The sequence below is a fragment of the Pseudopodoces humilis genome, chromosome 6 (assembly GCF_049639895.1).
Source record: "Pseudopodoces humilis isolate 2021_Gansu_Grassland_sample_001 chromosome 6, ASM4963989v1, whole genome shotgun sequence".
Classification (NCBI taxonomy): domain Eukaryota; kingdom Metazoa; phylum Chordata; class Aves; order Passeriformes; family Paridae; genus Pseudopodoces; species Pseudopodoces humilis.
The window spans coordinates 2,115,847-2,139,287 of record NC_142205.1 but is presented as its reverse complement, the minus strand read 5'-3'; the positions used below and the strand labels follow the sequence as shown (position 1 = coordinate 2,139,287).

At 66.1% G+C, this 23,441-nt stretch overlaps 3 protein-coding genes across 7 annotated transcripts; 2 read left to right on the top strand and 1 right to left on the bottom strand.

Moving 5' to 3' along the window:
- The first annotated feature begins 652 nt into the window (after positions 1 to 652).
- PCGF1 (polycomb group ring finger 1) lies at positions 653 to 3,812 on the top strand. Of its 4 annotated transcripts, none has more exons than XM_088056611.1 (9): positions 653 to 969; positions 1,758 to 1,863; positions 1,961 to 2,113; positions 2,387 to 2,458; positions 2,548 to 2,656; positions 2,774 to 2,807; positions 2,953 to 3,036; positions 3,111 to 3,191; positions 3,663 to 3,812. In XM_088056611.1, the coding sequence occupies exons 1-9, from the start codon at positions 874 to 876 to the stop codon at positions 3,708 to 3,710; spliced, it is 783 nt and encodes a 260-aa protein (XP_087912737.1). In that variant the 5' UTR covers positions 653 to 873; the 3' UTR covers positions 3,711 to 3,812. The 4 variants fall into 4 exon arrangements, with proteins under 4 accessions (XP_087912737.1, XP_005518012.1, XP_087912736.1 ...); XM_005517955.3 differs by having other exon boundaries at positions 2,950 to 3,036; XM_088056610.1 differs by having other exon boundaries at positions 2,738 to 2,807.
- An 11,117-nt stretch (positions 3,813 to 14,929) lies between these two features.
- Positions 14,930 to 18,396, top strand: LBX2 (ladybird homeobox 2). Its single transcript, XM_005518081.2, has 2 exons — positions 14,930 to 15,251; positions 17,894 to 18,396. The coding sequence occupies exons 1-2, from the start codon at positions 14,930 to 14,932 to the stop codon at positions 18,280 to 18,282; spliced, it is 711 nt and encodes a 236-aa protein (XP_005518138.2). The 3' UTR covers positions 18,283 to 18,396.
- A 718-nt stretch (positions 18,397 to 19,114) lies between these two features.
- TTC31 (tetratricopeptide repeat domain 31) lies at positions 19,115 to 23,435 on the bottom strand. 2 transcript variants are annotated; one of them, XM_014260076.2, is made up of 15 exons: positions 23,278 to 23,435; positions 23,042 to 23,161; positions 22,706 to 22,971; positions 22,506 to 22,589; positions 22,255 to 22,323; positions 22,004 to 22,147; positions 21,692 to 21,920; positions 21,464 to 21,554; positions 21,244 to 21,385; positions 20,710 to 20,811; positions 20,564 to 20,627; positions 20,333 to 20,474; positions 20,189 to 20,263; positions 19,670 to 19,772; positions 19,115 to 19,558 (listed from the first exon to the last, which is right to left on the bottom strand). In XM_014260076.2, exons 1-15 carry the CDS (start codon positions 23,396 to 23,398, stop codon positions 19,445 to 19,447), a joined length of 1,866 nt encoding a protein of 621 aa, XP_014115551.2. In that variant the 5' UTR covers positions 23,399 to 23,435; the 3' UTR covers positions 19,115 to 19,444. The 2 variants fall into 2 exon arrangements, with proteins under 2 accessions (XP_014115551.2, XP_087913132.1); XM_088057006.1 differs by having other exon boundaries at positions 20,564 to 20,624.
- Positions 23,436 to 23,441: the final 6 nt, after the last annotated feature.

The window sequence follows — 23,441 nt, the reverse complement described above, 5'->3', positions numbered from 1 at the left end:
CCCACGCCCCACCCAGACTTCTCGTCCTCCTCGTAGCCTCCAGAACCCCTCAGACCCCCTCAGACCCCGTCAGGTCCCCTCAGACCCCGTCAGGCCCTCTCAGACCCCCTCAGGTCCCCTCAGGTTCCCTCAGTCCCCCTTGGAGCTCCCCAGACCCCCTTGGAGCACCACAGACCCCCTCAGGGCCACTCAGGTGCCCTCAGTTCCCCTCAGTCCGCCTCTGGTCCCCTCAGACCCCCTTAGAGCCCCTCAGACCCCCTCAGGTCCCCTCAGGTTCCCTCAGTCCCCCTTGGAGCCCCTCAGACCCCCTTGGAGCCCCTCAGACCCCCTCAGGTCCCCTCAGTCCCCCTCAGACCCCTTCAGGTCCCCTCAGTCCCCCTTAGCGCCCCTCAGACCCCTTCAGGTGCCCTCAGACCCCCTCAGACCCCCTCAGTCCCCCTCAGTCCCCCTCAGACCCCCGCCATCCCCGGCCCCCCCGCACCTCCCGTTCCCCCGCGTTGCTCTGCTGCCCTCTGGCGGCGTTCCGCAGCACCGCGCGCACGCAGAGCCCTTTCTGATTGGCGGCCGCTGCTGTCCGTCAAGAGCGCGGCCCTCTCCCTATTGGCCAGTGCTGGGAACACCCTCCCCTAAATACGGCGGGTCCAGTGGCGGCGGCTCCTGGCGGATCCCCCGGTCACGGACGAGGTCGAGGGTTCTCGGGATCCCGGGCCTCTCGCCGTGGGTCGTGGTGAAGGCTCAGCACAGGGCCGAGCTTGCGCTGCCCGCCGCGACCCGAGACACGCGGGGCACGCTAGGAGTTGTAGTCCCGCCGCTCACCGCGGCCCCGCCTCGAACCCGGAAGTGCGCGAGGCCACAGGCGGAGGCGGCTCTAAGATGGCGTCGCCTCCTCAGGGGGGCCCGATGGCCATCGCCATGCGGCTGCGGAACCAGCTCCAGGCCGTCTACAAGATGGACCCGCTGCGGAACGAGGCGAGCGGCCGTACCGGGAGGGCGGGAGGCACCGGGAGGAGGCGGTGGCGGCGACACCGGGGGCCAGCACGGGCGGGGACGGGAGGTGCCGCGGTGGTGCCGCTGGGGGGCGCTGTGAGACCGAGGGGCGGTGCGGGAGGGCGGGGCCACGGGAAGGGGGCGTGGCCAAGGCTCGGGGCAGGCACTGGGCTGGGGGTGTCCCCGCACCACCAAAATCCCATTTTCTGACATACTAAGGCAAAACAGGGGACCCAGCCCCCTCCAAATCCCGTTTCTTTGGTGTAATAATGGAATGCAGAGTGGTCAGTCCTGTTTTCTGGCATGTTAAGGAAAGACAGGGGGTGCAGCACCCCAAAAATCTCGTGTTCTGTCATAATAATGGAAGACAGGAGGCACAACCCCCCCCCAGAATCCTGTTTTCTGGCATAATAAGAGAAAAAAGGAGGCTTGGCCCCCCAGAATCCCATTTTCTGGCATATTAAAGTAAGAGAGTGAGGCCAGCCTCTCAAAATCCCATTTTCTGGTGTAATAATGGAAGACAGGGAGCAATCCCTACAAAATCCCGTTTTCTGACATATTTTAGCAAGACGGGGGGGGGCAGCCCCTCAGAATCTGTTTTCTGGCATATTAACGCAAAACAAGAGGTGCAAACCCCCCCCCCCAAAATCCCATTTTCTAGCATGTTAAGGGAATGGCAGGAGAAGCCCCTTGGGCTAAGGGGTTCCAAGTAAAGGATGAGAGGGGTCTCGTGGGGGTGGTCTCCAGGTGACAGCGATGTGTCCCCGCAGGAGGAGGTGAAGGTGAAGATGAAGGAGCTGAACGAGCACATCGTGTGTTTCCTGTGCGCCGGGTACTTCATCGACGCCACCACCATCACTGAGTGCCTGCACACCTGTGAGTGTCCCCACCCTTTGGGGGGGCTGGGGAAGGGGGGCCGTGAGTCCTGTGGGGGGTGAGGTTCCAACCCTGTCACACCTGTGCCTGTCCCCAGTCTGCAAGAGCTGCATCGTGAAGTACCTGCAGACCAGCAAGTACTGCCCCATGTGCAACACCAAGATCCACGAGACGCAGCCGCTGCTCAACCTGAAACTGGACCGGGTCATGCAGGACATCGTGTACAAGCTGGTGCCCGGCCTGCAGCACAGTACGGGGGACAAGGGGGACATGGGGGGCTCAGGGGCCATGGTGGGCTCAGGGGCCATGGCCTGCAGCGCAGTACAGGGGACATGAGGGACATGGTGGACTCAGGGACAGGAATGGGGATATGGACGGGGAGAGAGAGAGGGATGGGGACAGGAACAGGGTTTGTGGAGGGTGCTTGGTGCAGTGGGAGCAGTGAAGGGAGGGAGGACAGCCAGGGACTGTCCTCAGGGGCAGATGGGCCCAGGTGTGTCCCTGAGCCATCTCTCCCTTGCAGGTGAGGAGAAGCGCATCCGGGAGTTCTACCAGTCCCGTGGCCTTGACCGGGTGACGCAGCCCAGCAGTGACGGTGGGACAGGGGGGCACAGGGGGCAGCCAGCTGCGGTGCTGGGGGGTGTCGGGGGCACAGGGGGCTGACAGTGCCACCTGTGTCCCCAGACACGGTGGGAGGTGACCCCATGGGGCTCCCCTACAGCACCTTTGATCACTCGCGTGCCCACTATTTCCGCTACGACGAGCACGTCTCGCTCTGCCTGGAGAAGCTGAGGTGAGTCCGGGGGGGGCTGCAGCCCCTCGGTGTGGTGGGGAGGGGACAAGGGGGACATTGGGCATGGCTCCCACCCCTGAGACCCTGGACACGTGTCCCTTTCTCTTCCTGCCACAGCTCCAGCAAGGATAAGAGCAAGGCCGTGCTGCAGGTGAGTGGGGATCCCCGCAGTCCCCACCCCTGACCCCCAGCTCTCACCCTGGCCCTGACAGGGGTGTGTAGGGTCCCGGGCGAGGGGGGTGTGGGGTCCCTGGAGGCCCCCACAGCCCCCCAACCTGCTCTGTCCCTCGCAGCAGAAATACGTGAGGTGCTCGGTGCGGGCGCAGATCCGACACCTGCGGAGGGTCCTGTGCCACCGGCTGGGGCTGTCCCTGCAGCACGTGAGTGGGGGTCCGGGGGGGTTCCCAGCCCCCAGGGGTGTCCTGTTCTCCCCTGATGCAGCCTCCCCGTACAGGTGCAGATCCTGTTTGACAACGAGCCCCTCCCCGACCACATGACAATGAAGCAGCTCTGGCTGTCACGCTGGTTTGGCAAGGTGTGCATCCATCAGAAGGGATGGCAACCTCTGATTTTGGGGTTCACCCAGCTGGGGGGGTGGTGGGATGACCCTGTGGGGGTGGTTCGGGGCAGTGTGGGATTGGGGGATTGAGGATCTTTAGTCTGTGTGGTGATTTGGGGAAGTCCCTGGCCTCTGCATGCATCAGGCAATGGGGGGGGTCCCCAAAGGGGTTGGCCAAGTTTGGGGTGCATCCCCAGGGGAGTCCCTAGGCTGGGATTGGGGGTTCCTGTGCCAGGGCACTTCCAGGCTGGGGTTTGGGGTCTCTGCCCCACAGGGATCTTGGGTTGAGGTTTGGGGTCATGGGCTGGGATGGGGGGGTCCCTATCTGGGGGCGTTCCCTGGACTGAGGTTTGGAGTTCCTGTCCCTGGGCTGGGATCTGGGGTCTCTGCCCCAAGGGGGGTACTTGGCTGAGATCCCTCCATCCCTGACCCCCCCTCACCCCACAGCCCGCGCCGCTCCTGCTGCACTACAGCATCAAGGACAAGAGGAGGTAGGGCTGGGGGGTGGGCACTGCCCCCCCAGTGCAGCCCTGCTCCCACCCCCCAACCCCCATAACTTATACCCCACTTTGAATTTATTTTTGGAATAAAATTGTGGAAAAGCCCATTGAGTCCCTGCTTTCCTTGGGGGTGGGCTGGAGGCTGCTGTGGGGGTCTCAGGACCTGGATCCCCTCTGTGCCAGTAGCTCCAGGAGCTGGGGGCTACATGTGAGGAGTCAGTGACCCCCAGATGGGCTGCACCCATGGGGGGCTGAGCCATGGGGAGCTTAGGGGTGCACTGTAGGGCCATGCAGCCCCTCCTGCCCGTTTCCCTCCGTGCTGGGGGGGTCTCATAGCCCCTCAGGGCCGTGCAGGAGCTCCCCACATCCATCCCGGCACGATCCCGTCACGGCTGCCTGGTGCGTGTCCGGCTCCTCCAGCCCCCACATAATGAGCCTTAATAAAGTCATCGGCCCTTTGATTGCCGGGGGAAGGGGGGAACCTCGCAGCCCCCACGCGGCCCTAATTAGCCCAGGACAATATTCCGCCATCTGGATCCGCCCGCGGCAGCCACGGGCACAGCTGCGGGCGGGGGGTCCCGGGGCAGGGGTATCCCGGGGGTGGGGCTGGGAGCCGGGGCTGCGGCCCCCGTGCTGCGGGAGGAACAGGTGCCGGATCCCGGTGATCCCGGGAACGCGGCTCCGGAGGGGCCCTGGCTGCGGCACAGGGCTCAAAGCCTGACCCCGCTCCATCCCCCCCGGTACGGTGGTCGGGGATCACCCCTCCATCCTCGCCCCCCGAACGGGTGTCCCATCCTGGGCTGAGCATCCCACCGGCTTTGTGTGGGTATGGTATCGGGTGCCCCGTGGTCTATCCTTCATCCCCGGCCCCGCACTGAGCCCCGAGCCGGGACCCCCGCGCCGGGATCCCCGAGCCGGGACCCCCGAGCCGGGACCCCCGCGCCGCCGCCGCCGCCGCTGCCGACGGATCCGGTTACGGCCCGGCCCGGCCCAGCTGTCGGCCATCGCTCACCGGGCGGGGGGCGGCCGGACTCAAAGCCCCCACAAGGACCAAGGGAAACGCGGGGGCCGCGGGGCCATCCGGACATGGGGACCCCAAATGGGGCTGGATGGGTGGGTGGAATGAGGGTGGAGTGGTGGGGTGCAGGATTAGGGTCCCAAGCGGAGAGAGAGGGGCGGGGTTGTGGAATGGGGGTTCCAAATAGGACTGGAGGGCTGGGGGGAGCAGGATGGGGGGGCTCGGTAGGGCTGGAGGGCTTGGGAGTCCTGAGCAAGGACAGAGGGTTCGGGTCGCAGGATGGGTGTCCCAAAAAAAAGGCTGGAGGTGTGGGGAGCAGGATGGCTGTTCTGAACGGAGCCACAGGGATTGGGGTGCAAGACTGGGGTCCAAGGGTGAGGCTGCGGGATAGGGGTCCCAAACGGGATCAGAAGGTTGGGTGAGGGATCCTAAATGAGATGCAGAGCTGGAGGTGTGGGACAGGGATCCCTGCTGGCACCAGAGGGCTGTGGGTGCAGTATGAAAGTGCCAGCCAGGGCTGGAGGAGTGGAGGTGCAGGATGGGGACCCCAAACAGGGCTGCCTGTGGGGGAGGGAGCGTGTAGGTGGGTGGATGAACGGAGGGACAGACGGATGGACAGACGGACGGATGCCGGGGGTGTCGAGGCGGGGGCTGTCCCTGTGTCTGTCAGCAGCGGCTCTGGCAGCCAGTTACAGACGGCAGAGCAGGAAGCCCCCCGGAGCCCCCCACGCCCCCTCCCTTATCAGCGCCGGCCCCGGAGGAGCCTAATTCAAACCAACTGCGGGGCTGACGTTGGTAAATGAGCCCCCCGCCCACGGGGGCTGCCCCGGAGAAGGGGGGAGATGAGGGCTGGGGGATGCAGAGGGGCAGGGGCAGGGGCAGGTACTGGGGGGATGTTCCCGTACCCCCGAGGCGCTGTCAAGCTGAAGGCACTTTGATGTCCCCCTGCCCCGTCATGCTCCGAGGGGGCTAATGGCCCCCGGCTCCAGCCCGGCACGAGGGAAACCTGAGCCCCCATCCCCCTGTCCTAAACCTGGGGGGCTGTCGGGGGTCTCCAGCTCTGCCCGAGAGGATCTGAGCGTGGCATGGACCCCCGTGACCAGGGGGACGGGACCCTTAAGAGCTCCTTGGCTATGTGGGACCCCCAGGGGTCCCGCTGGGGATGGTGGCACCCCCGGCCTGCAGGGTCCCAGGGCTCGGGGTGAGAGGTGAAGGGACCCATGGTGTCTCAGGGATGTGCCAAGGGATTGCAGGTGCAGTCCTGGGAGGGGGCTGTGAGAGGGAATCCTCAAGCCCCCCGCCCTCCACAGCCCTGCAGCTCCCTGCCAGGCTGGGGGCAATGGGGGCACAGCATCGCCCCTCCCTCCAATGCCAGCGTTCCCGAGCACTGCATCCTCCTCCTCCACACCCCCCATCCCCGCCCCTCACTGGGGCCCATCCCCAGCCCCACGAAATCCCACAAAACCCACCAGCCCCGTGGACTCTGACTCTGGGGGTCCCGCTCACCTCCAGCCGCTGCCCTGAACTGGGGGTGGGCACAGGCGGTGGACCCCGGGCTGCTGAGCCCCCGGTTGTGCAGAACCCCCTCGGCTGCACCATCCTCGCCGTGCTCCGGCGGTACCGGCTCCGTGCAGCCGTGACAGAGACAGATGAGCCCCCGGCACCTTCACACCCGGCTGAGGGGCCATGCCCGGTGTCCTGGAACGTGGTGGGCACTGGGTTGGGATGGGTGGGGACACGTGTGACACAGTATTGCCCCACAGCCTGACCTCTCAGCCCAGGGCACCCACCGGGCCCATGGCAGCACACAGCCACCCATTCCTGTGGTTCCCATCCCAACCCCATCCCATCCCATCCCATCCCATCCCATGGATCCCATCCCATCCCCAGCAGCACGGGCACGTGGCTGTCACGACAGGAATGAGCTGTCACGACGGGAATGAGCCATCGCACCAGCACGGGGATTTTCCCCGTAACGAAGCGCCGGGATGAGGCTGATGAGAAAATCCAAATGCAATTTAATTCCTGTCACCGCCTGAGCGGCTCTAAATGACTCCGGGGGGTTCTGACGGGCCCACGATGAGCTCCCCCCGCAATCCCGCCCCACACTGTGCCCTCCTCACCCCCGCTGCCCCCCCGGCCCCGCGTTTCCTGCCCGCTTCCTGAGGATGTGGGCACCGGCGCTGGCACCGGGATGCCCGCCGGCGTGGGAAGGGGGGCAAGCAGGGGGGGCCACCTTCCTGCGGACAGAGGGGTCACGGCAGGGCCTGGGAAAGTGCCGCCCCCAACACCCCCCGCAGCCAACTGGAGGATCCCCGGGACTGCTCGGAGCAGCCGTGCTGGTGATGGGAGCACTTGTGGCACCGAGCAGTGGCACCCAGCCCTGCCACCGGCATTCCCGGACTGGTGACAGGACGAATGTCCCTAGCCAAAGGGGCACCGAGCACCGTCAGCCCCTCTTGGCACGGGTGCGAGGGGTGGTGAGGCCGTGGGAGCAGAGTCGAGGCACCTCTTCGCATCTCCCGGTTTATTTTGGCCGCCGGAGTTTCCTCCAAGCCTTTGTCTGGTGGTTGCAGCCCCCCCTGGGCCCCCAGGTTTCCTGCGTGTCCGCAGGGGCGGGGGATGCGCCGTGGGACCACCGCCCCGGCACGCCCCACCGGGATCGGCAGGATGGGAATGAGAGGAGGAGGCTCCGGTGCCTGTGGTTCTGCCACGTGCGCGGGTGGGATGTGGGATGGGACGTGGGATGTGGGATGGAGCTCACAGGGGTCGCACACGTGGGGTACAGGTGGGCACAGAGGGCAGGTGTGGGGGCTCATGGGGGGTGCCAGCCTGGTCCCCAGGTGAGGTTTGGGTGCTGCTGTCCTGACATGGAGGCTGGTGCCATGGTGCCAGTGCCAAGGTGTGGGTCCTGGTGCTGTGGGGTGGGGCCTGAAACCATGACGTGTCCCAATGCCATGTGGGTCCCTGTACCCTGATGTTGGTCCTGGTACCACAAAGTGGGTGCCAGTCCACGGTGTGGGTGTCAGTGCCGTGGTGTGGGTGTCAGTGCCGTGGTGTGGGTGTCAGTGTCACGGTGTGGGTGTCAGTGTCACGGTGTGGGTGTCAGTGTCACAGTGTGGGTGTCAGCCACAGTGTGGGTGTCAGTGTCACGGTGTGGGTGTCAGTGCCACGGTGTGGGTGTCAGTGTCACGGTGTGGGTGTCAGTGCCATGGTGTGGGTGTCAGTGTCACGGTGTGGGTGTCAGTGACATGGTGTGGGTGTCAGTGCCATGGTGTGGGTGTCAGTGTCACGGTGTGGGTGTCAGTGTCACGGTGTGGGTGTCAGTGTCACAGTGTGGGTGTCAGTGTCACGGTGTGGGTGTCAGTGACATGGTGTGGGTGTCAGTGCCGTGGTGTGGGTGTCAGTGTCACGGTGTGGGTGTCAGTGCCATGGTGTGGGTGCCAGTCGCCATGTGGGTGCCAGTGTCACGGTGTGGGTGTCAGTGCTGTGGTGTGGGTGTCAGTGTCACGGTGTGGGTGTCAGTGTCACGGTGTGGGTGCCAGTCACCGTGTGGGTGCCAGTGCCGTGGTGTGGGTGTCAGTGCTGTGGTGTGGGTGTCAGTGCCGCAGTATGGGTGCCAGTCGCCGTGTGGGTGCCAGTGCCACCACGGGGGCCGCAGTGCCCTGTGTGCCCAGGACGGTGGTGTTCCCCATCCCACCATTGTTCCACCCTTTGAAGTCGGTGTTTCCTGGTGGATTTGTCCCAGCCCGTCTGCGCCGGTGCTTCCCAGCCATAAATCACCCAGCACGGGGGTTCGACAACCGGGTACCCACGGCCACAGCCTGGCAAGGGGCTCCCCCCGAGCCCACCTTCACTTGGGACCTGCCAGGCCCGGGCAAGGACTCACTGGAGCCCCGTGGTACCGTCAGGATGGGCATCACAGCGGTCCCTTCTCCCCGGACCCCCATCCCCACTGACTCCCGATGGTATAACGGGACGTGGATAACCCCGGGCTTAGGATTTGGGGCAAATCACAGCGAGATTGGAGGTGACCACCACAGCCCAGCCGATGTGCCAGGACTTAGGACGGTCCCTCCGCTCCTGTCTGGCTGCCCCCTGCGCCCTGAGGCTTCCGTCCGGGCCCAGCGCTGACGGCACTGCCGTTCCCTCCGCTATTCCCAGCATTTCCTGGGGTTTATTGTCTTCCCCTCCCTGTCCCACCTTCCTCGCAGGAAACCCTTCGTCCCACGGGGCCGGCGGCTCCGTTACCAGCAGGACGGCGCTCCCGGCCCCCTCTCCATGGGCAGGGACAGAGCCTGGGAGCTGTTCAAGCCCCCATACCCTGCCCAGATCCCAGTACGGGTCTGAGCACCCGTCAGGGCCGTGCCGGCATCGATGCCGGGGTCCCACGGCACAAAAGAGGCTGGGGATTGTCCCCAGAGCCCCTCTCCAACCGGGGGGGTGGGGGGGGACTTGTTCTGTCACGGCTGTCGCCTAGCAGTCCCCTGATCCCTAAAACAATTGGGTGGGTTATTACAACGCCGCGTCTCCGGCTGCCGGATAATTGCATGTGATCCCGGCAGGGAGGGGACGTGCCACCATCATCCCGCGCCTCTGACGGCGACACCGGGCTCCCGCCGTGGGACAGGGGCTGGAGAGAAGTGGGGGAACCCAGCACGACAAGGGGGTGCTCCTGGGGGGGTGAACCGGGGTCTGCTCCCTCCCCATCCTCGTCTCATCCCATCTCCATCCTCATTGCATCCAGATCTCCACTGCATCCCCATCTCCACCTCATCCCGTCTTCAATCCTCATCCATCCCCCCCGCTCTTCCTACACCTCGCGGACCCCCACACCCCCCGGGGCCTCGGGCGGCAAATTCCAAAGGGCACCCGGGAAGATTAATGGCGGGGCCGGGGCCGGGGCTGGGCCGGCCGGTAACCGGATCGCCCCGCGGGAGCAGGAATGCGCCGCTGACCCCGCCGTGCCCGCCTCGCCGCGAGGGTCCCGCCACGCGGGGTCACCACGGGCTCAGCCACCACGGGCACCTCCAGCCCCCTCCCCAGCCAGGGACATCCCTCAGTCCCCAAACACGATGGAGCTCTGTCCCAGGAGCCCCAAACCCAGAGACAATTCCTCGGCAAGCAGGGACAGGCAGCTGCCCCGAGGTCCCTGTGACCATTCCGGGATGGATGCCGTGAGCCACATCCTGAGGATGCCATGTGCCATCTCCTCTCCCCACAGCAAGATGGGCACCAGGGGTTCCATCTCCCTCTTCTTTCCCCAGCCTCAGGGGAGCAGAGCAGCCCCCCGGGATCGGGGACACCCAGCGCTGCCGTGCCGTGCCATGGAGGCCGTGGGGACAGCGGGGGCCGTGGGGGCTGCAGGCGGCCGGCGAGGAGCAGCTGTCGGATCTAAAGTTACGGCGGCGGCTGGGGGCGGGGAGCGAGGCCCGGAGAGGGACGGGGTCCCCATGGAGGTGTCCCTCCTTGAGATCCCCCCATTGTCGCACCCCAAAGCTCCCGCGGGGCGCAGGGCCGGACCCCGCCAGGCAGGGAGGATGCGGGACAGACCGGGGCTAAGAATAGCGCTGGGGTGGGAGGAGGAGGAAGGATGGGGCTTCCTCTGCGACGCTTCTTCTTCCTCCTACCCGGCTCTGCCAGGCAGCACGTGTGACACGGGGAGGCTCCGAGTGCCACCTGCCCCCCCCCCGCTGGCCCCCCGCACCCCCATTCCCGGTGTGGCAGCCCGACGGTGTCCCCTGGAGCACCCACCGTGCCCGTACAAGTGCCACCCCCACCATTCCCTGTGGCTGTCACCCCCCCCCAGCCGCTGTCAGGCCCCATCACCACTGTCAACCCCCGCCGCCGCCGCCGCGTTTCGTTGCACTTCACTTTTTAATTAACCTCGGGGCGCTGCCTCGCCGGGGTTAATGGCAGCGGTGACCCGCGCGGCCATCGATCCCCCGAGCCCTGTGCCGTGCTCGCAGCGACGGACGGGCCCCCTCGGGGTCCTGCGGGATGACAGGGGCGTGTGTCGTCCCCCCTCTTCAATCCTACGCATGGCAGAGTCCCGTAGGACCCCCGGGGTGCCCCCACTCTGCTGCCACCGCTGTAGCGGTGCGGGGCTGCATGCACACATGGCTCGAGGTGTCCCCAGCCAGGTTTAGGGGTGGTCCCATAATGCCCCCCCCCACTGGGTTCCCCTCCCGGCCGTTCAGTGGCCCCTTGGCGGTGCCAAATGCGGGGTCCCGCCCCCCTGCAGCCTCCCCAGCCCCCTCCCCGCTCAGGTGCCCCTGTCACCCCTCCTCGCTTTAATCCGGGGGTCGTTCATCTTGGGCGGGGGCCGGGCTGTCAACGCCCAGACGGGCCATTTCCGAGCCGAGTCCCCCGCGCTCGGCCCTAATTGAATCCTCATGGCCCCGCCGCCGCCTCGGCCCCGCCGCGGCACCCGCCACCGTCCCGCTGCCCGCAGCAGGTCCCCCAGGGGTCCCGGTGCCACGGGGAGCCTGGGGGTGCCCCACGCCAGGGAGCACTCGGAGCCCCCCATCCTCTCCAGCCGCCCCATCCCGGTTGTTGCTCCCCGCTCCCCCCCGGGCACAGAGACCCCCGCTCGGTGGGCAGCGAGCCCCACGGCTCTGCCCCACGGCGGGATGGGGATCCTACTACCCGACAGCCCAGCCCGCTCCCCTCCACAGCCGCAGGTCAACTCTGGACGGAGCCCGACTCCATGGGGGTCCCAGCGGGTCCCTCTGCCGGGGCAGGGGACGCGGAGTCCCCCCCATCCCGGCCGTGCCGTGCGGGGGTCAGGGGGCGTGGGCGGCCGAGGGCCCGGCGGGGGGCAGCGGCGTTTGCTGCAGCCGGAGCCTTTGAAATGCAACCCCCCCCCCCCCGCCCACGGCCCATTTGGCTGGAGTTTGGCCCAGGCACAAATGGAGGCCCCGGAGCGAGCAGGGGATTCCGGGGGAGTGCGGCAGCTGCGGCCGGGGCTGGCGGGACCCTCTGACCGCGGCCGGTCCCTGGCACTGGCACTGGTGGCTCCACGCGTGTGGCGGCTCTGGATGTGAGCTGGTGTGTCCGTGAGCCTTCCACGCACACCTGGACACACCTGCACACCTGCGAGGAGCCCGCTGGGGTGGTTGTGCCCACAGACACGCGGAGGGATGTGCAAAACCTGCGTCCCTTGTCCTGCGCTGTCCCCGTGTCCATATCCCCATCCCATCCCGGCCCCCCACGCTCCCCCCGGGCCGTGGTTGTGCTCAGCCCCTCCGGAGCGCGTGGGGCGATGCCACTCGTGTTAATGAATCGATGATTTGCCAACAGCCCCAGGGAGGGATCCCAGTCTCCCCTGGCTGCCCCGACTCCCGACACGTCCATCCCCATTCACCGGAGCCAGGTGTAATCCCATTATTCCCGGCTCCGCTGAGGTCCCAGCCCACCACAGGGTCAGGATTTATTGCCTGTAATTGCTGGGGTCCCGTCCCCCGGCGCGGGGGGGCTCCCGGCACCCCCCCGGCGCTGCCGTCGCTCCTTACACTTTAATTCCGCACCGAGCTGTTCCCTTATTAAAGGAAAATTCATTTGCCAGCGATTTCCATGTGCCGGGGCCGCGCGGGGCCGCGGTCCTAATCGCGTTACGGAGCGCTGCGGCGCAATATTGGGATGGAGCCGATAAATAATGGATCAAGGCGGCGCGGGGAGGGGAGGCGCCTCACGGGGGCACCGCACCCCGAATTGTGTTACCCCCGGCACCCTGCTCCCCACACCCCGATCCGGGACCCCCTGGCACACCCCAGCACCCCGTGCCGGCAGCTCGCCGGGATGTGCGGCCCCGGGTGGAGGAATACCTGGAGCTGCCGGTGTTTGGAGCCACGGCAGCCCCCCAGGATGGGGGATTCTGGGTGGGGGGGACGCGGCAGCAGCCCCAGCTCCAGCACAAACACCCCCTCACACGCGGGTCACACCATTGTGCACACACAACCCCTCACTCATGCGAACACACACACAAACACACACACAAACACACGCGTGTGCTGTGCCCGCTGCTGCTCATGGGGCGTCAGGGGCTGGGAGCCGAAGTTCCAGACCTCTAGGAGCCCCCAGAGCCCCCCAGGGACACCCCCGGGGTGGAGGAGCGGGACAAAGGCGGAGGCTGTCAGTGCCACACCGCTGCGGTACCCTGGGGTGCCCTCAGCCTCACGCCGTGGATGTGCCCGTCACCCTCCCCTCGGGCTGCGGGCACCCGGCCAGCCCCGGGCACTCTCCCGGCTCAGCAGGAAGCTCCAGTGTTCCTGCAAAACCCCCGAGGGCTCGTTTTGTTCCCACCCTGTGGCCTGGTTTGGGGTGAAAAGCGTTTCCCATCCTGTGTTCCCGGCAGCTGGAGCCAGCACTTCCCACACCGGGGGGAAGCCGGAGGGGTCGGGCAGGGTGTGGGGGGCTCAGCCCACCCCGCCAATGCTTCACCGGCAGCCTCGGGGCACGAGTGGGGGCTCAGGGAGGGAAGGAGGTGCCAGCACCATGATCTGGGAGCATCCCTGGGCGCAGGGATTCACCAAAACTGCTGACTAGCAACGGGTGGGGATAACGGGGGGCTGATGAGAGGGGGCGATGGGGTGAGGGTGACATCCCATCCATCAGGGTGGCCACCACTGCTGGGGATCTGCAGATTCCCGTCTCGCAGCCCGGTGGGAGCACTCCCACATTCCCAGCCCCGGGACTCGGCTGCTGAGATCCTGCTGTCCCCGGAGGGGCCGGAGCGTTCCAGAGGGGTTTGCTCAGCGGGTGGGCGGCCGCGATTCCCCACAAAAACGTGGAAATCACCCTGAGAAGCGATTTCCCAGTGTGTCCCAGAGCGTTAAACCAGCACTGAGACCACGGCTTCCCCCACGGGGCTGGGATCCCCGGCAGAGGGGTTGGGACTCCTGGGAAGGGCTGCGACCCCTATTCCCTGCTCACCGGGGGCTCAGGGCCTTGTGGCCGGAGCGGTGGCCTCATGCCCAAGGGGACTGGGCTCACAGGGGTCCACCCGAGTGCTGGACCCCGCGTGGGGGGGTGGGAGTGGGGGTCCCAGCTCTCCCGCATCCCGGGACAGGCTCCATCCCCCGGCGGCACGTGCGGCCACGGCGGCTCCGCCATCTCCCCGCGCCCTGCGGAGAGGACAAAAGCCGCGTGCGAGGAATCCGTGCAAACACCGCTGTGCCCGGCACGCCGCCGTGCGAGGGGCCCCGTGTCCCTCTCCCAAACCGAGCCCCCTCCCCACCCCCCCACCCCCCCCACCCGCCGGCGTTTAATTGCTCCGGCTGCTGGGAAATTTCAAGGTTGAATTTGTCAAACTCCGATTTCCAGCCGGGAGATCGCGTTCTGCCTTTGTCAGCAAGATTGGAAAAATCTCCCCCCCCACCACCCACCCAACCCCGCTCCCGCCCCCTCCCCACTTCCATAATCTTGGCATCGGCGCTGCCGGATCCCCCTGCACCTGCTCCCCCAACCCGGCTCCGTGTGCTCCCACCGGCCCCCTCCCCACATCATCCGCAGGTTCATTACCGCCGTGACCCCCGTGACCTCGCCATGTCCCCGATCCCAGCGACAGATCCATGGGGACACCCGATGGGATTGGGATTGGGAAGGGGGGGGATCCTCTCTGGAGGGGGCAATTCGGAATCCCCCAACCCCAAACCCGCCGGATAATCCGGACGCGGTGTCGCCAGCCAGGCCTCACCTGCGTGTGCGGCATCCCGGGATTTTTACGAGCGGCCGAAATCCCGGAGCTATTTGTACCGGGAAAGGGCAGCGGGAATGTGGGGAGGGGGGGGCGGAATTTATGGCTCTGAAACCCAAAACCCACCCAAAAGGGCTTAATCACTCCCAGCCGCGGCCCCGATGCTTTTATGGGGCATTTTAGAGCAAAAGAGCCAATAAATTTTTGGGTGAGGGTAAGAGCCGCGGTGAGGATGAGGAGGGAGCAGAGGAGGAGGGGGGACCCACTGGGATGGGTTAAAATGGGGGAGACAACAGGGGGGAGGCGCGGGGCTGCGCCCCGGTAGTGGCGGAGAGGGGTCGGTCCCCCCCCCCCTCGACAGGGGGGGCGTCGGTGGCTCCTCCTCCTCCTCCTCCCGGTATCCCGGGGCTTTAAGGCGGTGGAACGGGAATCGCGGGGCTGGGGGGGGGGAGGGGCGGCGGCGGCGGGTCCCGGTCCCGGCGCGGGTCCCGGGCCCGGCATGGCCTCGGCGGGGGAGGCGGCCGGTTCCCCCCCGCCGCCCGCCGCGGCCGGTGGCCACCGGCGGAGCCCCCTGGACCGGCTCCCGCCCCCCGCCAACACCACAAAACCGCTGACACCCTTCGGCATCGAGGACATCCTGGGGCGCCCCCGCGGCGGGAGCCCCCCCGGGGCCGGGGTCGGGCCCGCCGCCCCCCCCGCCCCGACAGGGCCCCGCGGCGGCGGCGGCGGCTGCGCCCCGGCCTCGCCGCTCTGGGCGCTGGAGGAACTCGCCAGTAAAACCTTCCAGGGGCTGGAGCTGGGAATGCTGCAGGCAGCCGGAGGTACCGGGGCCGGGGGGCTGCAGGGGCAGGAGGGCTTTGTCGGGAGCGGGGCAGGCACCGGGCACCGGGCACCGGGCAGGTGGCGGGGCTGGAGGGCGGTGGGGAGGCCATGGCGAGGCCAGGGACGCCCCTCGTCCCCCGTCCCGGGAAGTTTCCTCCTTGTCCCAGAGGGACGAGCGCTGCTGGGAGGCCCGAGAAGCCGCCGGTGCTCAGCTGGGACACCGGGGACACGCGGCAGGCTCAGTCCGAAAGGAGGGAGAAGTCCCGGGGCCGGACACAGGGAACCGGAGAGAGCCCCGGCCCCGGTGAGCCGCCGCGGGCACCGGCAGAACCGGCAGCTTTATCGGGAGCCGCGGGACCGGGCTCGGCGCCGCCGAGTCGTGACCGTGACCGTGACCGAGCGCGGGGACCGAGCGGCGGATCGGAAACCCGGTACCGACCCCGACCCTCCGCGGGGACGGCGGCTCCGTCCGGGGCTTGGCACCCCCTGTACCGGTGGGCTCCGACGGCCGCTCACGGACCCGGGCTCCCGGGTTCGGCCGAACCGGGAGGACAGACGGACACCGACAGACAGCACGGAGCCTCCGGGAACGAAAAAATCCCTTAGTGGGTTGGAGAGATTGACACGGACGGACAGATCGTTACTCCGGGATTAACGGAAAATCCCTCGCACGGATGGACACACGGACAGGCAAAGCACGGCGTCGCCGGGAATGAATAAAACCGTTAGCGGGACAGACAAACCGACGCGGATAGATCCAAAAAGGCTCCGGTAATTAACGTAGAAAACAATTACCGTCCCTTACAGAGACGGACAGAGAGAGTCTCCGTGATAAACGTGAAAAAAAACCCCATTACCGGAACGGACAGACCGCCAGTCACGGCAGAGCAGCGTGCTGGTAATTAACGGATACGGTTGGGCACAATGCGACTCACGCCGGTAACGAAAAACCCTTCGGACAGACGGACACGGACCGCTGGATCAACCCTCCCGTGAGTAACCGAACCTTCGTTACCGGCCGGACGGATGAAAGAGAAAGGAGACAGGCTCCGGTAATTAACGGGGGAAAAAAATTCCCTAATTACGGAGAGGAGTAGCGGTAATTAAGGAAGCCACCACAGCGGGCAGACGGACGGACAGACAGAGAGGGGCTCCTGTGATTAACGAATAAACCAACCCGTTAACGGGCGGACAGACGAACAGAGCGGGGACGCCTCGGGCGCCTGATTGTAAGGTAAAAACCCTTTTATCTGACGAACGGACACGGCAAGGAACGAAATAAGTGAAATTATATTAAATTATTAATTAAATATCCCATTACCGGGTGGACAGACAGACGTGAACGGGGGCGAAAAAAATTTCCCTTTTCCGAGACGGACAGACGGGCAGAAACGGGGCCGATCGCGGCTCCCAGAATTAAGGTAAAAAGGCACATTACCGGACGGACAGATCGACAGGAAAAGAATCGAAAATAAAATAACGAAAATAAAAATAAAATTAAAAAAAAAAAAAAGCTTTACCGGGTGATCAGACGGAAAAAAAATCGGAACGACAGAGGCTCCCGAGGCGGAGGTAAATTCTCGTTACCGGCCTGACGGAAGGACAGACACGGGATTAATAAAAATGAACGAAAAAAAGCCCCGCTGCAGGCCGGACAAACACGGGAGAGATCGAGGCTCCCGGGAAGGGGGTGAAGCTCCGGTACCGGCCGGACAGATGGACACGGCCAAGCAGGGATCTCGGAATTAAAAAAAAACCGGTCGCGAACCGGCCTCGGGTAAAGGCGGAACGAGCCGGGACTGGGGGGCAGATGGAGGTGCCGGTAATTCAGGTAAAACCTCATTACCGGGACGGAGCCACCGACACAGCCGGGACAGTCCAGGGCTTCCGTGACCAACAAAAACCGCCGCTACGGAAGGACGGACTGACAGCGGAGCGATCACGGCTCCTGAGCGGGGGTAAATCCCCGTTACCGGGATGGGCGGACGGACAGAAACGGGGCCGATCGGGGCTCCGAGAGCGGAGGGGAATTCCCGTTACTGGAAGGCGGCATCGACCCCGTTTTTGTGACGGCGGTAAAGCCGTGCTACCGGGACAGACCCACCGACTCGGCCGGGACCTCCCGGGGGTTCTCTACCGAACGAGAAGCGGAGTCCGCGCTGCGAAGAGACCCCGGGAGCCACCACTGTTACCGGGGGACGCACGGCCCGAGCGAGCCGCGTTATCGGGAAGCGGGCCGTGCCCGAGAACCGGAGGGGGAAAGAGATCGGGACCGCGATCGGGATTCCGCCGGCGGCGCGGAGCCGTGCCCGGGGTGGCGATCCGCGTCTCTACCGGTGCCCACAGGCCGGACCCGCAGTGCTCGGGGTGCCTCCCGGTGTCTTTGACCTGACGCCGCTGTCCCCGCAGGTCGAGGCTCGGCGGTGCCGGTGCTGTCCGGGTGCCGGTGCCGGTACCCTGCCCCACAAACCCTTCCCCACCGGGCATCCCGGAGCCGTTACCGGTGAGATGCCCTGCACCCGCAGGCAACACACAGCCGGGCGCCCGGGGGACGTTCCCCGGAGCGGGTCCCGGTGCAGCTCCCCGTTCTCCGTGCCCTAACGCCGCTGTTCTCCGTGCCCTAACCCCGCTGTCTCCGCAGGTCCGTCCCCTCCGGGTGCCTCGGGCCCTCGCCCTCCCTGCAGGAAGCGTCGCAAGTCCCGGACCGCGTTCACGGCGCAGCAGCTGCGGGAGCTGGAGCAGCGATTTCGGCGGCAGCGCTACCTCTCCCCGGTGGACCGGGACGCGCTGGCGGCGCGGCTGGCGCTCTCCGCCGCCCAGGTCATCACCTGGTTCCAGAACCGCCGCGCCAAGCTCAAGCGGGACCTGGAGGAGCTGCGGGCGGACGTGGCCTCGCTGCAAGCGCTGCCCCCCGCCGCCCTGCAGCAGCTGGCCGGGCTGCCCGAGCCCCCCCCGGGGGCCCCCGGTACCGGCACCGGGACCACAGAGCCCGCCGAGCTCTCCGAGGAGGAGATCGACGTGGCGGACTGAGCCGAACACGCCCGGCTCCGCTTGGCTCCGTTCGGATCCATTCGGACCGAGACTGCTCCGTCCCGATCCACGCGGCACCATTCGGGCCGTCTCGGCTGAGTTCGGATTCATTCGCACCAGTCGGGCCGGCTCGGCTGAGTTCGGATTCACTCGGGTCGGTTCAGGCCGAGCCCGCTCCTTTCGGATTCACTGGACTCCCCGTTCGGCTCCGTTCGGGTGCACTCGGGTCCGTTCGGACTGACTCGGCTCCGCCACATCCGCTCGGCTCGGTTCCGAAAGGAGCCGAGCCCAGCCCCGCCCCCTCGGTGCAGCCTTTTTCGGCTTTTTTTTTCTGTTTGTTTCGTTTTGGTTTTTTTCGTCTTTCCATTGTTTGTTATTTTTTGGGTTTTTTTTAAATTTTATTTTCTATCAGCCCCGGTGTAAATATTTGCAATAAAGGCGACACCTTAATATGGACCCCAGAGCCCCCCACCCCCCACTTTTTTCCGGGCGAGCACCTCCCACCGCGGGCATTAATTTGTTTTAACCGGTGATTAATTACCGGCTGCGGCCGCTCCTGCCCCCCTCAATTTGCATATTAATCAAATTGTATTTGATCTCACGCCTGTCACCCCCCTCCCTCCCCGAAGCTCCTGTCACCAGCCAGTGACATTACGGGAGGGTGGAGACCCCCCCTCGCTGTCCCCTGGGGCTGCAGTGACATGGGGAGCAAGGGGGGACAGAGAGGGACACGGGGTGGACAGGGACATGGGGGGCTGGAGCAGTGGGGGTCCAGGACAGCGATGGAGAGGGGTGGCAGAGAGACTGAGAGACACCAAAGGAAAGCCAGAGAGAAAAACAAATCTCTGATTTATTTAAAAAAAAAAAAAAACAAATTGGTACAAATCCCTGAGGGGTCACAGGGAACGGGCCCACCCTCTCAGCACAAGGGGCTGCAGGGTGGGCCCTGACCCCCAGCACCCCCAAGGCAGGAGGGGGAGACACTCCCACCCCCGGCAGTGGGGGACAAGGCACAGGCAGGTACAGGCAGGTGAGGGGGAGCCCCCCCAACAGAGCAGGGTCAACTGAGCCCCCCGGGGGTGGCCCTGGGAGCCCCCCCAACAGAGCAGGGTCAACTGAGCCCCCCGGGGGTGGCCCTGGGAGCCCCCCCAACAGAGCAGGGTCAACTGAGCCCCCCGGGGGTGGCCCTGCCCTTGGCACGGGGCGCGGGGGCCGGGGTGGCGTGGACCGGGTGCTTGAGCTGCAGCAACAGCTTGCTGCCCTCCACGGTGGCACCCTGGGGACAGAAGGAGATGGCAGGTGGCACCGGGACAGGTCCCCTGCGGGGATGGGGTGTCCCAGGGCCACCCGAGGGGTAAGGGGGGGTCCACAAGCCCCCCCAGCTCACCTGCATGGCCCTGAAGGCCTCCTCGGCCTCCGCCTTCCCAGAGAAGTTGATGAAGGCACAGTGGCGTCCTGGGAGCAGCCGCACGGAGCGGATCTCCCCGAACCTGGGGGGTACAGACCCCCAAATGCGGGGGGCAACAGTTAGAGATTCCAAAATGGGGAGGTGAAGGGTTAGAGACCCCCAAACCTGCAGGGTGGGAGGGTGAGAGACTCTCAAACGTGCAAAGCAGGTTTAGCAACTCCCATCCCAAAAACAGAGACTGAAACACCCCCAAATCTGAATGGGGGAACAGAGACTCCTAAACCTGAGGAGGAACAGTTAAAGACACCCCAAGCTGTGGAACAGAGACTCCCAAACCTGGGGGTGGTGTGTGAGTCAGAGAATACTCCCCAAGCATCCTCTGCCACTCGAAACCACCAAGAGAATGAGGGCAGGGACAGAGCTGGGGAGCTTGGGGTCACCAGGGCTGTGCCAGGGGCTTGGGGTCCTGGAGGAGGAGCAGTCCTGGGGGTCACTCACCGGCCAAAGGCACCACGCAGCATCTTCTCATTGATGTGGGAGGTGACATTGCCCACCCAGAGCGGGAAGCAGTCCCTGCCAAGAGCCATGCTGGTGTTATCAGAGCCAGCACTCCCCCCTCCCCAGATCACCAGACACCCGTACCTGGCAGGGTGGCTCGGTGGCAGTGTTGGGTGGCCACTGGCCACAGCAGGTCCCTGTCCCGGGTCTCTCTTGGGGGTCCCTGCGCTGCTTTTCTTCACGCGTGTGCCACCTGCGTCCTGGCAGCTCCTGGTCGTCCATCCCGCTGCCGAGGGGCCAAAGGGGTTCAGCACCCACCGGGGACGCAGGGATAGCCCCGGGGTCCCCCCAAGCCCACCCACCCCCGTCCCTTACCAGGGAGACACAGCGGCTCCTTCGCCTTGAGCAGGAAGGGGACACTGCTGGGGCTGCCACACTGCTGTGAGGGGACAGGGGTGAGGCATGGGGGGTACAGCAGGACAGGGGGCAGAGGCTAGGGGAGTTGGGAAAGGGGGTCTCACCTGCAGCAGGGCCTGGCAGGCCTTCAGCTGCGTGGCTGCCTCAGTGTAGGCCCCGTCCTGCCGCAGCAGCTCCTCGAAGGTGTGCACGGCTTCGGCGTACCGCTGCGGGCCAGAGGGCACCTGCACCCCCCTGCCTGGCCCCACGGGCACCCCACAGCGCCCACCCAGCCCAAATGGCACCTCAGAGCCTCACTGACACCCCCCAGCCCACTAACACCCTGCAGCACCCCCAGTCCGCTGCCCAGTCCTCCCAGCCCCAACTCACACCTAATGCAAGCAGCCCCCCCACTCAGCCACAGCACCCCTACATCCCTCCAGTTCCCCACAGCCCCCACCCAGACCCACTGGCACCCCTCAGCCCCCTCCCCAGCCCACCAGCACTCCAAAACCCCCAGTTTGTCTGAACACCATAGCACCCTGCAGCCACTCTGCAAATCCCATACTCCCTCCTGAAACCCGTCAATCCCTCACCCAGCCGTGGCACCCACCTCCTCTAGCCAGCCCCACAGTCCCTGGAACCCCCCCCCCAGGTACCTGGAGCCCCTTCAGGGCCTTGCCCTTGCGGAAGGAGCCCTTGGGCCAGCCTGGCCGCAGCGCCAGCGCCGCCTCCGCATCCTCCAGCGCCTCCTTGTAGCGGCCCAGCTTCTCCAGGCAGTACGAGCGGTTCCCCAGGAGCCTGCAGGGGTGGGGTTGTCATTGAGTCCTGCCCCTCCCACCCCACGACCTCTGGCTCACCCCAAGCCTCTCTGCTCACCGGTGCTCCTGGGGGTTCAGCTCCAGGGCGACGGTGAAAGCCCAAACGGCCTCGGTGTGCTGGCCCATCTGGGCTGCCTCGATGCCATGGCCTGAGGAGGCCACACAGGGCTGGTTAGTGAGGACACGGGGAGGGATGGGCCCCTAGCCCAGCCCCCCCTGAGCTGGGGAGAAGCAGGGAGAGCCCCCAACACCCTCCCCTCGCCCCTCTGGGGGTCCCTACACTGACCTGCAAGCGCCAGGCTCTGCTCTACCGTGCTGGGGCTGGGTGGCCTGGGCTGGAGGGACTGGGGGGGCACAGGTCTCTCCACAGGCTCCCCACCCCCCTTCTCTGGCACCTTCCTGCTTGGCTCCACGCTCTGTGTCCCAGGGGAGCGGTCACTGCCTGGAGGGGGCAGCCGGACCTTCGCCTTCTCCCGTGCTTTGCAGACAAAAGTGCAGCTCAGGTCCAGCTCCTCCTGGGGAAGCAGGGAGGGATGGGCAGGCAGAGCCCTGGGACCCCTCAGGCACAGATGGCTCCTCTGTAGAGACTGTCCCTCACCTCTGTCGCTGCCGTGTCCTCCGGCTCAGGCTCCCCCGAGGGGTCTCTGGAGTCCCCAGGGCATGGGGAGGGCTCTGGGCAGCATCCCTCATCCTCAGCACCATCTCGGGGGGGGGCAGTGCCTGCAGGGCCACTTGGGGGGCTCTGCAAGGAGAGGGAGCGGGTGAAGTGGTGGGGCTAGGGGGAGATGGCCAGCCCCCACCTCTGGGGATCCCCCAGAGCAGCAGGAGGGGTCCAGACTGGTCACTCACTGGGTCAGTGTTCTTCTTGTTCTTTTTCTTTTGACCCACTTTCTCCTGTTTCTTCCGGTCTTTTTGTTTCTGGAAAGGGAGCGCATGGACCCATGAGCAGATGTCAGGCAGAGAAATGCGGTCCCCCCGCCAACCCCACCACCTTCAGCCCCCCCCAGCCATGCGATCCCCAAGCTCAGGGACCCGCTGGCAGCACCCCAGGAAGAGGCAGTGACCCCAGATCCCCGTGACCCTTCCCAGAGCTCACCCACCTTCTTCTTCTGCTTCTTCTTCTCCGCCTTCCTCTTCGCCCGCTCCTCCTCCGCCACCAGCTCCTGCGCGTTCCTCTCGGCTTCCTGCAGGAGGGACGGACGCCCTGAGCCAGGGCCACCAGCTGGGACCCCTCTCGTGATGCCAACCCGGGACCCCCCAGCCCCCGGAGAGCAGGAAGGGCGGCGGGGCCATTCCCCACCTCTGCCGTGAGCCAGGTGTGGCGGGGCGTGGGCAGCCGGTCTAGCCGCGCATCCAGGGCGGTCGGAGAGCTCCGGGGGAGCTGTGGAGACGGCTCCCAGCACAGGAAGGACTTGCGGAAGCCGCAGTAGCTGTAGGGAACGGAGCCCTCCGCGACGGGAACGTCCAAGAACTGGAAACCTGCGTCGAACTCGTCCTCATCGTAATCCCCATCGTCATTTTCATCATCATCGCCATCCTCCAGCTGGTAATAATCCACCCTGGGCTCTGGCAGGAGAACGGGCTGTGTAAGGAGCAGTCCCAGGCACCGGAGCCCGGCAGCCCCCGCCGCACTCACCGTCGTCCCAGAGCAGACACACGTCCCCCGACTTGTACTTGATCACTGCCGGATGGGGGCCCTGCGACGCCACCGAGAAGTCGCCGAAGCTGGACATTCGGTGCCGGGGGCAGAAGGGTGCTGTGGGAAGCAGAAACAGCCTTGAGGCGGCGGAGGCGGAACCGAAACCGGGCCGCCATCGGGCCCCGCTCTGGGCTCCCTCCCCGGCGTCCCCCCGGCCTTCCCACGGCCCGTACCGCCGCTCCAGCCAGCGGGGCCGGGCGTGCAGCCCCAGGGGCAGGCAGCGGGGGCAGGCCCGAAGCCGCAGCCGCCCAGCCCGGGCCCGTCCCGTTCCCGCGTCCCGCCCGAGCCCCGCATCGCCACGAGCCGCCGCCGCCGCCGAACTGCACCACGGGCCTAC

Coding starts and splice junctions, on each gene's coding strand:
- LBX2 (XM_005518081.2), top strand. CDS start 14,930: ATGGCCTCGGCGGGGGAGGCGGCCGGTTCCCCCCCGCCGCCCGCCGCG. Junction 15,252..17,893: donor AATGCTGCAGGCAGCCGGAG/GTACCGGGGCCG, acceptor CTGTCTCCGCAG/GTCCGTCCCCTCCGGGTGCC.
- PCGF1 (XM_088056609.1), top strand. CDS start 874: ATGGCGTCGCCTCCTCAGGGGGGCCCGATGGCCATCGCCATGCGGCTG. Junction 2,657..2,737: donor CTCTGCCTGGAGAAGCTGAG/GTGAGTCCGGGG, acceptor CCCACCCCTGAG/ACCCTGGACACGTGTCCCTT. Junction 2,808..2,949: donor AGAGCAAGGCCGTGCTGCAG/GTGAGTGGGGAT, acceptor TGTCCCTCGCAG/CAGAAATACGTGAGGTGCTC.
- TTC31 (XM_014260076.2), bottom strand. CDS start 23,398: ATGCGGGGCTCGGGCGGGACGCGGGAACGGGACGGGCCCGGGCTGGGC. Junction 23,162..23,277: donor CCCCGCTGGCTGGAGCGGCG/GTACGGGCCGTG, acceptor TGCTTCCCACAG/CACCCTTCTGCCCCCGGCAC. Junction 20,628..20,709: donor CCTGCCAGGCCCTGCTGCAG/GTGAGACCCCCT, acceptor GTCCCCTCACAG/CAGTGTGGCAGCCCCAGCAG.